General features: G+C 42.1%; 1 protein-coding gene and 1 pseudogene across 1 annotated transcript; one reads left to right on the forward strand and one right to left on the reverse strand.

The window, feature by feature from the left end:
* Positions 1-215: 215 nt before the first annotated feature.
* Positions 216-2,039, forward strand: LOC149830797 (polygalacturonase-like). Its single transcript, XM_090011827.1, has 3 exons — positions 216-473; positions 1,167-1,427; positions 1,740-2,039. The coding sequence occupies exons 1-3, from the start codon at positions 216-218 to the stop codon at positions 2,037-2,039; spliced, it is 819 nt and encodes a 272-aa protein (XP_089867953.1).
* A 3,111-nt stretch (positions 2,040-5,150) lies between these two features.
* Positions 5,151-6,044, reverse strand: LOC149830798 (cysteine-rich repeat secretory protein 38 pseudogene; annotated as a pseudogene).
* Between the last annotated feature and the right edge of the window lie 7,805 nt (positions 6,045-13,849).

Genomic DNA, 13,849 nt, shown 5'->3' on the forward strand with positions numbered 1-13,849 from the left:
GAGCTATAGTCTGTTAATTAATCATAACATGGAGAGCTCCTTAAGCTTTCTTACCCTTGTCAGTACTGTTTGGCTCTTCTTCTCTTCTCGCATGGCGGGTGGCACATACATATATAACGTGGTGAGCTATGGAGCTAAAGGGGATGGAGTGACCAATGACAGCCCGGCATTTCTCAAAGCATGGTCTGTGGCGCGCTTCGTCGCAGCCCGCAACGATGTTTGTACCATCTGATGGGCAGTTCTTGCTGCATCCGGTGTTGTTCACAGGCCCCTGCAAGAACAGTGAGACCACGGTCCAGGTTGATGGCCATTTGGTGGCATTGGCTAATTACACAACAAATGCAGCGGCTGGTTACTGGATCAAATTTGACCAAGTGGTGGGATTGACGTTTGAGGGAGGGTATTTGGATGGCAAGGGATCAACCTTATGGGCTTGCAAAAGGGCGAGCACTTCATGCCCTACCGGTGCAGCTGTAAGAGTTTCTCTCTCTATCTCTCTATCTCATGGAAGGTCCTCAGGTTCTGATATGGGTACGTCCAATCCTAGGGATGGCAGTGGACCCGGGGAAAGCGGGGCCCCGCCCCGCCTCGCCCCGTTTGGACCGGGGATGAAGGGTATGAAACGGGGATGGAGGCGGGGGTGGAGGATAAAATCCATCCCCGCCGCGGAGGCGGGGCAGGGGTGGACGTGCACTTTTCCCCGCCCTGCCCCGTCCCCGCCACGATCCCCGCCTAATCCCCGCCCCAACCCCGTCCCGACCACTTTTCCCCGCAATATCCCCGCCCCGCCCCGCCCCGCCTCATCCCCGTTTGGACCGGGGATGAAGGGTATGAAACGGGGATGGAGGCGGGGGTGGAGGATAAAATCCATCCCCACCGTGGAGGCGGGGCGGGGGTGGAAACCTTGTCCCCCGCCCCGCCCCGCCCCACTGCCATCCCTATCCAATCCTTGAGGCATTCCCATGATCAGGTTTGAGCCAAGGTCCAATCTAGGCTCGACTTGATCAGTTTGCAACTTTCAAAGTAGCTGACCTAGCTAATGTATTTGAACATATCGATGAGAGGGGCCATTTTTTCTCAAATCGATATATTCTCAAGTAGCTGACCTAGCAAGCAACCATGTTCATTTGTCTGTTCACTTGTCTCATTTTGTTTTCTTGGTCCAGTCGCTCATCTTCAACGGTGGGACAGATATTGTGCTGAAGGGCATTACTTCCGTGAATAGCGAGCTCTTTCATTTCGTCATCAACAATTGCACCAACGTGCATGCTGAGGGACTCATTGCCAATGCTTCTGGCAACAGTCCAAACACAGACGGTATACACGTTGAAGAATCAGAGGGCGTTCCAATCATGAATGCCAGCATTAAGACAGGAGATGATTGCATATCCATCGGTCCTGGGACAAAGAATCTGTGGATCCAACAGGTCACATGTGGGCCTGGACATGGCATCAGGTGCAAACCCAACCTAACCTTAGCCTTTTTTGTGATTTCTTGTTTTTTTGCAATTAGCCCCCGCCTTTTGAGCGATTTCCAAATTAGTCCCCACCTCTTATGCGGTTAGTGCAGAATAGTCCCTTCCTTTCATGTGCATCGTGTGTGAGCAGGCATTTAAGAAATATTTAAGTTAGATTGGGATTGTTAATAAATAAACCTCTTAAGTCATTAAAACTTTGAAGGATTCCATTCCAAGCACTAAATGGAACATGGATGGCACATGATAATTATGCTTCTGCAGGTGTGTGCTAACCATGATGCTGATGCTTTCATTTGTGTGCCGACCAGTGTTGGAAGTCTAGGAAAGAATGCCAACGAATCCGGCGTGCAAAACGTCACAGTGAAAAACACAATATTCACCGGAACTGAGAATGGACTAAGGATAAAATCATGGGCTAGGTTGAGCGATGGATTTGCTAAAGGAGTTGTATTTGACGGAGCTACCATGATTAACGTCAGCAACCCCATCATCATCGACCAGACCTACTGTCCGCATCAGCAGGATTGCCCTAGTCAGATAATAACCATACTGCATAATTAAGTTTCAATGCTATATATATATAAGAAAATTATAATATGTAAACTAGCAAAATATGTAAACTGGTATGAACCAAGATTTTCTTAGTTTTTTTTGTAAATCTAACCCTGCAGAAACACTCAGCATGGTCCATTTGATTGGAGTCGACTATTGGATCATCCTAATTAGAGATGGCAGTGGACCGGGGGAAAGCGGGGCCCCACCTCACCCCGTTTGGACCGGGGATGAAGGGTATGAAATGGGGATGGAGGCGGGGATGAAGGTTAAAATCCATCCCTGTTCGGGGATGGACGTACCCTTTTCCCCGCCCCGCCACGATCCCCGCCTCATCCCCGCCCCGCCCCGTCCCTGCCACTTTTCCCCGCCTCATCCCCGCCCCGCCCTGCTTAATCCCCGTTTGAACCGGGGATGGAGGACATGAAACGGGGATGAAGGCAGGGGTGGTGGTTAAAATTCATCCCCATCGGGGATGGAGGCAGGGATGGAGGTTCTAACCTTGAAGCGAGGCGGGGGTGGAGACCTTGTCCCCCGCCCTGCCCCGCCCCACTGCCATCCCTAATCGTAATCGGATCAAGAAATGTGATTTTTTATGCTTGTGTATTTACAAAAATTTTGAGCCGTTGATTTTCAAGTCTTACAAGATCCTGCTTATACATCATAATCGGATGATCCAAGAGTCTATTTCTATAAAACCATGCATTTAGATTGCATCCTTACAGTGAAATTTAAAAAAATAATAAAAATAACTATAAAAATCTTGGTGCATACAAGTTTACATATTTGATTGTTTTCATATTTTAGTTACCCATATATATATGGGTTAATCTAACATTACACTAGTTGTGTTTAATATTAGATAAATTAATTTTACAAAAATAACTAAAATATTCTTAAAAATATTGAAAAGTCATATTGAACTTGAACGGAATTGAAAAGCTTAACACCTTTTGGAAAAAAGTATCTTAATGAATTCATCAAATTTACCTTTTTGACCTAAAAAACAACCATATATAATTTAAAAAATACTACTTTTCAATAGTATTTTAGTTTTCTAATGTTAAAAGGTAACTAGTTTAATGTTATTAACCCTATATATATATATATATATATATATATATATATATATATATATATATATATATATATATATATATATATATATATATTCTCAAATCACAAATGATAAAAATCTAAAAGATGGCTGCTTGAGTTTTGGTTGCTTTGAACCTGGCTTTTAAATGATCGATCTTTGTTGCTACAAACATGAACAGATGAAACCTGCAGGTTGTATTCATCACCTGATGTTTAATTGCCACACCCTAAACTAAAATCCCCTTAATTTCTATATTTCTTTCCTCAGACTTCGGGAGTAAAGATATCAGAAGTGACCTATAATAACATCACAGGGACATCTGCAACACAAATAGCTGCACAATTCAACTGCAGTTCGATTGCCTCTTGTGAAGATATAAAGCTAAGAGGCATACAACTGACATATGGAAAGGAAACAGCTGAATCCTTCTGTCTTAATGCATATGGGACCAGCAGTGGCGTGGTGCAACCTCCAAGTTGCCTAAAATCAGAATCCATCTCCAGCACAATTACATATGCCCTTGGTCTACTTCCTCAGTGGCTTCCCAAATTAGACTACGACACTTGAAAGCAAGTAAAATAAGGATTGTTTAGAGGACGCAAGCATCATCATATCATCCTTGGTGCCCCCACGAAGCCATTAATCACAAACAAGCACAACACAAGAGATATTGGAAAGCTTTGCGGGGATCAAGTATGATATTGATAACTCTAAATCAAGCACAAAAGTAGAGAGAGAAGGGAGAGAGAGTGAGAGGGTTGATGTTCATGGCCTTCTCCAGGGGCTTTACCTCCCTTGATTTCTTCTCTAGAGAGAGAGAGAGAGAGAGGGTTTTACAGTGTTTTACGGAGAAGGAAGAAGAAGAAGATGGCGATGGAGCAATGTATGATCGTCTGTTGGATGTGCACAGAAGTAGAGAGAGAAGGGAGAGAGAGTGAGAGGGTTGATGTTCATGGCCTTCTCCAGGGGGAACTCTTTACCTCCCTTGATTTCTTCTCTAGAGAGAGAGGGTTTTATAGTGTTTTACGGAGAAGGAAGAAGAAGAAGATGGCGATGGAGCAATGTAGGATCGTCTGTTGGATGTGCACAGAAGTAGAGAGAGAAGGGAGAGAGAGTGAGAGTGTTGATGTTCATGGCCTTCTTCAGGGAGAACTCTTTACCTCCCTTGATTTCTTCTCTAGAGAGAGAGAGAGGGTTTTACAGTGTTTTACGGAGAAAGAAGAAGAAGACTTTGAAGAGTCAATATCATCCTCGACTTTCTGGATGGAGGACATGTTTGTCCTTTTTTTGAACGGAGAAAGAAGAAGAAGACTTTGAAGAGTCAACATCATCCTCGACTTTCTGGATGGAGGACATGTTTGTCCTTTTCTTGAACGGAGAAAGAAGAAGACTTTGAAGAGTCAACATCATCATCGACTTTCTGGATAGAGGACATGTTTGTCCTTTTTTTGAACTGTTTGTTTTTTCGTTTTTGATTGAAGGGCATTTTTGTCATTTTCTCAAACCATCACTTTATGAGAAGAATAACAAGAAAGGGTACTTAAGTCTTTGCAACAACACGTACTCATTCAAAGCCCCGAACACAGACGTTGAATTCAGTGAATCATCGGGGCGAACATACACCACCCTCTCCCATTTTTCGGAGAATTTTTGGAGGAAAACATTTCTGAAAATTCAAATATTTACCATTTTTTTTTTAAAACTGTCAAATAGGACCTCAGTCAACACTCATCATAATGGAAAAGGTGAGTCTTTTTGGTTTCTTGAATTATCCTTTGAAAGCTGCAAAGTACTTACTTATCCTCATAAAAAGGAATAGGAAAAAGTAAACAGTGAACTTTAGATGATGAAGGACATTATTCTAATTTGACTTATGATTTAATGTGAGTTAAAGGACAATAATAAAATACATGCCTTGGTTGACAGTTTTCAGAAAAGGTTTGGCCATATTTGAAATTTCAGAAATGTGTGCATTATATGAAAATAAGGGCAAAAGTTGGCCCCTAGATAAAATTTTCCCTTTAATTTATTGTGAGATTTTTTTTCTCGAGATAATCCCGATAATGAGATTTGTGACTAAACTCACCATTTTCTGCGGGCTGAGAAGGCGCTGGCTGTGCCAGCACCGGTTGTGATGGTGCTGGGGTCTCTGCAGTGACAGCTGTTGCCGGTGCTGGTGATGGTGCCCGTAGGAAGAAACTATAGTTCTCATACCTGACGTTGCAGCTTCCATAAACAGCCCGCCACCCTTGGTATGTCTTGCAGCAAGAATCGATCTGTGTCATTGCAGTGTCTAAACAATTCTGGCATTGATCTTGGTTGAGGTCCCTTGTGCACTGCGCTAGACCATATCTAAAGCTGCGGTCCTTCTGCTGCTCTTCATTGGTAGCGAACATTTTTGGGTCGTTTGCGGCCTGCTTAGTCAGGGGATACATCAGGGCGCGACTGTTCACATCCGAAAGCTCCAGCCTTTCTTCGGGGTTATGCCACGCAAATGTATCGTTTAGATCAACATCGCCGAAGAACTCGATATCAGAGTATCGCAGGAAGCAGGGATCGAACCATATGATCGCTGATGTGCTGTTGGGGCACTTCTCCACGACACTCTTGCTCGCCACGGCGGTGCAGCTCCTGCAAATATCGGAGGGGACATCGCCTCGACAGAGCACGAGACCATAGACTTGATAGGGATCGACACCGTAGGAGGTGTTGTAGAAGCCAGTGGCAGGAACTGAATCGATTAGAGAGACGAAGAGCTGATTCAGGTTTCTCTGATAGTCGCTCTGCGATACCAAGTCTCCTTCGGAGCAGTTATGGTTTAAATAGGTGTCGTTTCTAAGGTCACCTTCAGGGATAGCCTGCACCGGAGAATGAGATGGAGTCAGAACAAGAAGAAGAAACGCCAGAGATACCATAAGTATGGTTGATGATTGCATTGTTTTCTGTGTTCGCCGGTGTAAGAGAAAGGGAAAGTGGGAGGAGGTAGAATGGTAGGAGTCTGAATTAGTGGCCTCTTCATCGCACTCAAATAATTGCATAGTCTTTTCCAAAATGACCCCCAACCTTATGAACATTACCGGTCGATTTCTCAAGATAAATTTGAGTCAGGTTCAATCACATTGCACAAGTACATGGATGCTGCAGAACACACCACGCATCTATCTAACACAGCCTGTCAGATTTGGAGCTCAACCGGCAACAGATGATGGGTGACTTTCCAGCCTCTCTCTCTCATGATTAGGGATGGCAGTGGACCCGGGTGGGGGACAAGGTCTCCACCCGGGCCCCGTTTCAAAATACGAACCTTCATCCTGGCACGGGGATGGATTTCAACCTCCACCCCCACCTTCGTCCTCGTTTCATGTCCTTCATTCCTGGTCCAAACGGGGTGAGGTGGGGTGGGACCCAGTTTCCTCTTAGTCTATAGTCATCCCTTAAAGAATTGGCGAAGGAGCCGGGTGGGGATTGGGACGAGGATGGGGCAGGGCGGGAAAAATCTTAAGTCCATGCACGAGAATAGATTTTAACCTTCATCCCCACCTCCATTCCCGTTTCATGCCCTTCATCCCTTATGCAAACGAGGCGAGGCGGAGCGGAGCTCCGTTGTCCCTCGGTCCACTGCCATCCCTACTCAAGATCGTCCCCACCTTGGTCAATACATCACTGTTCTTGAGTTAGGTGGCGTCAGTTATTATAAAAGAAAAAAGAAAAAATAGGTGTCAGTTTAGCCATAGTTAGCAGGTGAGCAGTTTTACCATGGTTATACTGTCATTAATTTGCTTGAGTCCCACTTGATCATTGTTATGTCACATCAGCTCATTCAATGAGGAGAAAAGGAGAACTTAAAACTCCCTGGTAAGGGTGTCAACGGGTCGGGTTTGATTCGGACTCAGCTAAAATCAGACCTGGCTTCGATTTTTTAGTATGATATCGGGTCTAGACTTGGGTCTAATCTGACCCACCATAAAAAAAACCGTATTCAGATCCGACAAGAACTACATGAACCAGACCCAGGTTATACCCAGTAAAATAATATTTTTATCATTTTTGTATTAAAAATTTGTGAGTCTTAATAGAAACACGGGTCGGGTCCGGGTCTAATATAAAATTTCTATACTCGGATTCATGTATTAATCAGACTTTTGGGTTCCGAAGGTCTTAATTGGGACTTCTTATTTATCACCATACCCAGACCCTATAGGGTTTGGTAGCGGTCAGGTCTGGGTAAACCCCACCGGTTGAAACCCTAGTCCCTAAGGGTGAGCCTGCGAGGACAGTGATGGACCAAAATCTAGATCCACTAACTTTGACCAATTCTGTGTCCAATGAGGGACGCGAATGGGTCGGACAAATAGCACCCAGTTCTTCATGATGTACATCTGTCTGCCTTTAAGACATATAGTTCACAGTCAACCGTAACCTACCCAACGCAGTGGACCACAAAATTCGCAGATTCAATCTAGATCCAGGGATTTTGATCAGATTTGCATCCATATGTGGTGCCTAATCGCGCATCATACTTTCACGAGACCATACGGGATGGGCCGGCCTGATTAGGCCCACCAAAGGCCGTTAGTGGGTGCCATTACTGTGCAAAGCCGGGTTCAACCACATGGACAAAGGCAATCGCAATCGATCCAGCACCGTGGACCACGAAAGTTCCCAAGACTTCGACCAGATCCATGTCCACACGCTACTCCTTATCGAGAAATTCTTTTATGGGTCTTATTTTGACCAGGTCATGCAGCTTTGGCGAGCCTGGCTAAGCCCTTACAGCACCCTTGGTGGGTCGAATTAAGGTGCTGAGGCGGATCCAAACACATGGACCAGGGAACTTCATTGGGACAGTGACTCAACACCAAACCTTGGGACAAACAATGAACAACCAAAAAAAAGGAGAAATTCATGATGCGTGAGAGGGTCACACAGTCTAAACTAGAGCGTATAAAAAGTGGCTTATAGAGAGAGAAAGTTTGAGACACTCAATAAATAATTAGTACGGGCATAGGGATGACAGTGGACCGGGGGCAAACGAACTCTGCCCTGCCCCCACCCCACCCGGTTTGGGGCCCGGGATGGAGTATATGAATCAGGGATAGACGCGGGGACGAAGGTTAAAATAAAAACCCATGCGGGCGGGGATGAACTTGCGCTTTCTTCCATCCCCATCCTGATTTCTACCTTGCCCCGTTTTTCCCAGCTCTCAATCCTTCTTTAGGGATGACAATGGACCGAGCGAAAAGCCCTGCCTCGCCCCGTTTGAACCTGGGATGGGATGGAGGACATTAAATGAGGATGGAGGTTATAATCCAAACCCATGCGGGGAAGGAGATCCGGATTTTGAGATGGGCATAAATAAAAGAATACCCTCCCCTGCAATTATAGTTTCCTAACGTCAAGGGCAAAAAATATTACCGTTGGGGTTAATAAAGGCAGAGGGGTTTGGCGTAGTAGGATGAGGGCCTAAACCCTTTGACTGGAAGGCAGTCTAGGTTCAAACCCTATGGGCGTCACTTCATACTTAAGCAGAAGGTCGAGAGGTAAGCTTTTGGAGTTTTACCCTGACATGGAAAAATACCCTAATTACGGCATGCTGAGCCTGCACGGCTAGGTCTCTACTTCTAGAAATTGCACATTAACTCCCATTGGCAAACCAAAGCAGCCTCATTATTAGATTAATTAATTATGTAATTAACAGGGGAAGAAGGAGGTTTATGAGAGTTGACAAAATGACAACCCGGTGTGGGGGACCAAAAGAGCAGTTCTAAAGTGAACATGGCGAGAATAGAGAAGAGAGAATAGCGGAAGATGGACGGTGGGATGTGTAAAACCCCACGGGCATCCAACTGTAGGAAAGGAAAGGAAAAAAAGATACGAAAGGGGTTCTGGCAGATGGGGCCCACAGGATTCAAGTGGGGCCCTGATACCAAAAATGGTCTCAAATCTTACAACCAGCACAACGGAGACGATGGTGACATCGTACGGCGCCAGCAACACCACCAACCACCAGTCTATGGCACCGCCAGAGACCATTCATTGTTTCCTGTCTGTGTAAATATCAACAAAACCGAGTGCTTGAACACCGAACTTTGGCACCAAAAAATCACTGGGTGAAACTGCACACGCTTTACTAGCAGAATTTTAACTGTTTCACGTAGTAATTTTGTGTGTTTTACTAGCGTGTAATCTGCTAATCACTCTCTCTGATATGTCATAAATATCCATCAGTCTCACAGGCTTACGTGTAGACGACGTCTCTTTTCTTGTCTTCTTCTTCTTCTTCTTCTTTTCCACTTTCTTTGCCTTCATTTGACTTTTATAAGCTTGCACTTATTGCCTTCATAATTTGATATAGCAGCTCGAAATGGGTTAGATTTTTTAATTTTTTTAAAGGCAAGCTGGGTTAGGCAGACCCTGGTAGGTATCTCTTAAGCCCCATGTCGCATAAGGATTCGAACATGAGCCTTCAGCTTGGCATAGGACCCCCCTTACCATATAGGATACCACCTCTGGTGATAATTGGGTTGAATTTTTGCTTATCAATATCAATTCTTTTTGAAGTTGATAGTTGGTCTCAACTCCAACTCAATAAAGCTGGTCCAATGGCTAGCATCTAAGGTATTCAAAAAAAAAGGACAAAAGTCATCTTGTGCTCTCTCTCTCTCTCTTTCGTGTCCTCTCCTTGTGTGCCTTCCTACTCTTCAACCCGGCATTACTGCAACCTCCCCATCTCCCTATCTTCCCATCTCCTCTGGTTCTCTCTCTTCTTCTCATTGCCGTTGTTGTGTGCCCCTTTGCCTATCTTCTCTTGTTCTCCTTCTCCTTTTTCTTCTCCCTCTCATTGCAACCTCCAACTGTTTCCCTCGTGAGAAGGAAGGGAAGAAAAATACCTCACCCTATGTGCCCTCTCCCTCTTCAACCCACGCCATTGTTGTAACTACCCATGTGTCTGACACAACACGCTGGAAACTCGCTGATCACCAGAAATTCTTAGGTATGCTCTTTCCCTCTCTTAAAATCCTCTCTCTGCCTCTTTCTTCACCTCTCTAAAAACCTTTGATCCCTCCCTCTCCTTCTCTCAAAACCCTCAATCTCGGAGGAACTCTATCACCAGAGAACTGCCCCCACTTTGCCCTAGCCATGCAATGTTGTATCTCTTTGATCCTCCTCTTGAGAGAGGAAACCCCTAAACCTTCCCATTCGATTGCTGTTTCAGATTTTTTTCTAAAGAAAAAAAATCCACCAATTAGAATTACAAGTATATGTTGTCTGGGGTTTCCTATAAAAAAAAAATCACCAATTGATTTATGACTATGCATGGTTGAAACAATTCTTGAAAAGAGAACAAATATTTATCCTTGTATCCAATGTTTCTTTATCAACCTTTCATGTTCATTCTGAATGAATCTCAATATTGTAGAAAAAAAATCCACCAATTAGAATTACAAGTATATGTTGTCTGGGGTTTCCTATAAAAAAAAAATCACCAATTGATTTATGACTATGCATGGTTGAAACAATTCTTGAAAAGAGAAAAAATATTTATCCTTGTATCCAATGTTTCTTTATCAACCTTTCATGTTCATTCTGAATGAATCTCAATATTGTTTACCTTTATGTTTGTATGCATTTTGTTAGACAACATGAAAGAAATTTGATCACCACCACTGATGAAAGTGTTTTTTTTATTTTATACTTTTCAAAATAATCATGGAAAAAATAGAAAGGAACTGAACAATATGCCCCTGGTTTTCATTTCTAACAAGGTCTCCCTATTCTTGAAAATAAATTTTTTTTTTGTCTATACCCATAACCTTATGGAAAAGTTCTCTACACTTACCTAGCAGTAACATTTCATTATAAATGCATTCATAACTATCCTAAGTCGGGTCATGCTATTTCTACTAAATTGTTGTCAAGTTTTTATGTTCCAAGGTTTGGTTACAAGTGTGTACTTTCATGATCATGTTCTATCTTTTCTGTTGCACATTCCAGTGATCTAACTTGAGAATTCATGTAAGTACCTACTCGAACAATGGTAGTCAATTGGGAGGATTTGGGTCTTTAATAGTAAATGTACAAGTCCTCATATCTAAATGTATTGTTTGATTAATATAGTTGAACAAGCGCAAACCCAGATCTAAATGTATTATTTGGTGTTCTTAGTTCTTGAAATGACATGTTGAAGCAAAAGATTAAAATTGAGCAATAAGAATAATTCCATTTTTTTTTTTTGCAGTGCAGCTAACATCATTTGTAACACTCAAAAATTTAAACTCAAAAATATGATAAATTTTTTTAATGTATAATTTAATGTGAGGTTTCATCTATGGTATTGTCTTAACTTAATCAATATTTAAAGAGTCAGCTTGCAAGCACTAGTCTTTAATAGCTCTTTAGAGCTGAATTCGAGAAAAAAGATTACCAAAAATAAATTCAGTGAGAGACTGCTCAACTTAACTGAGTTCTAGGGAGTTAGGTTGCACACAGGCGCTCTTTCTAGCCAAGAGGAGTCCTGTAAAACTTAGTTGAAGATAGAGACTACCTGACACCAAAAATTTATCAAAAAACAATGGAAAATCTTTTTGCCATCTAGTTACAAAACTATGGGTGAGTTAAAGGAATAAGAGTATGAGTAAAATCTGAATCCAATTCTCTATTCTAGACATTGGGTTCAGGTCTACAATACAATACGGAACCATATTAATGGGATTTCAGCAAACCATTCTTAAATAATAATCAATTGAAAAGTATGAATAATAATAGTTCAAAATATCCTAAGGACAAAAGGACGGGTTTAGGTGGCCATCCATAGCATCCTGCCATTGTGCTAGTAAACTATTCATCACCTCTATGCTTTTTATGTTGGGGGGTTAGACTCGTTTTGAGCCACAGTAAGAAATCACTAACTAAGAATGTATATAAAGATCTAAGTATATAGATAACATGCAAATATCAACAAAGTACAATAATCATGCTATCATTCAAGCAATCAATTATTCTGATTTCAATCAAGTGGTATTTCAGCAAACCATAACAACAATTTATGCATACAACATATCTCAATTCATGAATATATTTCAAAGCATAAACATTTATCTTAGAGCATGAACATAACCTTCTGTCTAAGGATAAGGTATTTTTGTTTCTCTTGCTTAACTCTCTCCTATCGGGTACTCGCAGAATGTTTGTCATAGCAGATGAGACCACACGGGGTTTATCATGCTATACATTTTTAACAACCTATGTAACTAACTGAAATAGATCATTTATGGGTGACCCACAGTCAAAAAATATTTCTCCTCAGTGCAATGAACAAACTGGGTTGCACAACCTATGACTATTGTAATTTCTAGAGGATATACCACCTAGGCTACTCACGCCTCTAACTCAGGGCATTGGGAACCAAAAGAGAAGCCTATAGCTCTCAAATCAAACACACAGTCCCACAAAGTTTATAATACCATCTGCCCACTCCAAGGTAGACCATAGTCAGAATGAGTTATTAGGAACTTGTTAATACAACCACATCACTGGGCATTCAAGGCTCTCTAGCCCAAGTACCCCTCCTAGGTAACAATCACAATGCTCATTGGCATGAGCCATATACTACCCATTTGCTGGTAGTTTCTCACTATCATAGGCTCATCAATAACATAATCCATTCATAGTGCCCCTGATACCTTTAAACCGGATGTGCACAGTACCTCCATTGAGATAATTACATGTTATGCGTGTAAAGTCCATGAATTTTCTTGGTTTTTAAGAAATGATAAGAGATTATTTTTGGTATTTTTATGAGAAAATCATCAATTTTTAGTAATTGATGAACTTTTATATGTTTATCAAGTTATTTAACTTATATGGGCTTTTAAACGCCTTTAGATTTGTACCTCAATAAGAGATCTACAAGGATCGACCACCATGAAACTCAGTTTAAAATCATATATTTGACATACGTAGGATCCATCGAATCTCCTAATTAAATGTGTTTGGACCCAATAATGGATCCGAATTTATAGTACATCATAACAAGGACTCAAATCTATTTAGTGGATCCGGCCAAAGTTCAGAATAATTCAAAACTAGATCTTTGATGATATGTGGATCACTCAAAACCTTTAAATCATAAGATTGGATCTATTTGATGTATTCAATCTCAAAACAATTTGGATCCAAATGAGATCCATATTAATAAATACCAAGGGTATATAATTGGATTCAGAGGTATGGACCAATCATCAAACATACGAAGACCTAAATATATATAGTAATATAAAAGGTTGTCTCGAACTGAGATCCAAACAAGGCCCAAAGTAGGTCTCACATAAGATAATTAAGGATTCGGATTCATTCGGACCCAAACCAACAAAGAACACAACACTATTGCATTAAATTAGAACTGGATCCAATCCAATCTCAATCCAATGCATTAAACCTAGAAATAGGTTTTTAAAATGGATTTGGATTTTTATCGAAATCCAAACCACACCCACACTATATATATATATAATAAGGATTGCATTGGGTCCCACCATCCCCCTCTCACTCTACCTCACCATCTCACTCTACCTCACCACCATCCCCCTCTCATACTCGACCTCTCTTAGCTCTCACCTTCCCTCCCTCAACTCAACCTTCAGTGAGTACTCACCACCGGCGCAACCCATGCCACCCCTGTCTCCATCACTCTTGGCTGAGGTAAAGCCCTCCCTTCCCC

The sequence above is a fragment of the Nuphar pumila genome, chromosome 7 (genome assembly GCF_984573655.1).
Source record: "Nuphar pumila chromosome 7, dmNupPumi1.hap1.1, whole genome shotgun sequence".
Lineage (NCBI taxonomy): Eukaryota > Viridiplantae > Streptophyta > Magnoliopsida > Nymphaeales > Nymphaeaceae > Nuphar > Nuphar pumila.

What these genes read in the sequence shown, in the direction of transcription:
- LOC149830797 (XM_090011827.1), top strand. Translation starts at nt 216, where the DNA reads ATGTTTGTACCATCTGATGGGCAGTTCTTGCTGCATCCGGTGTTGTTC. An exon ending in CATGCCCTACCGGTGCAGCT is followed by an intron (nt 474 to 1,166) that starts GTAAGAGTTTCT and finishes TTCTTGGTCCAG; the next exon opens with TCGCTCATCTTCAACGGTGG. An exon ending in AGAATCTGTGGATCCAACAG is followed by an intron (nt 1,428 to 1,739) that starts GTCACATGTGGG and finishes ATGCTTCTGCAG; the next exon opens with GTGTGTGCTAACCATGATGC.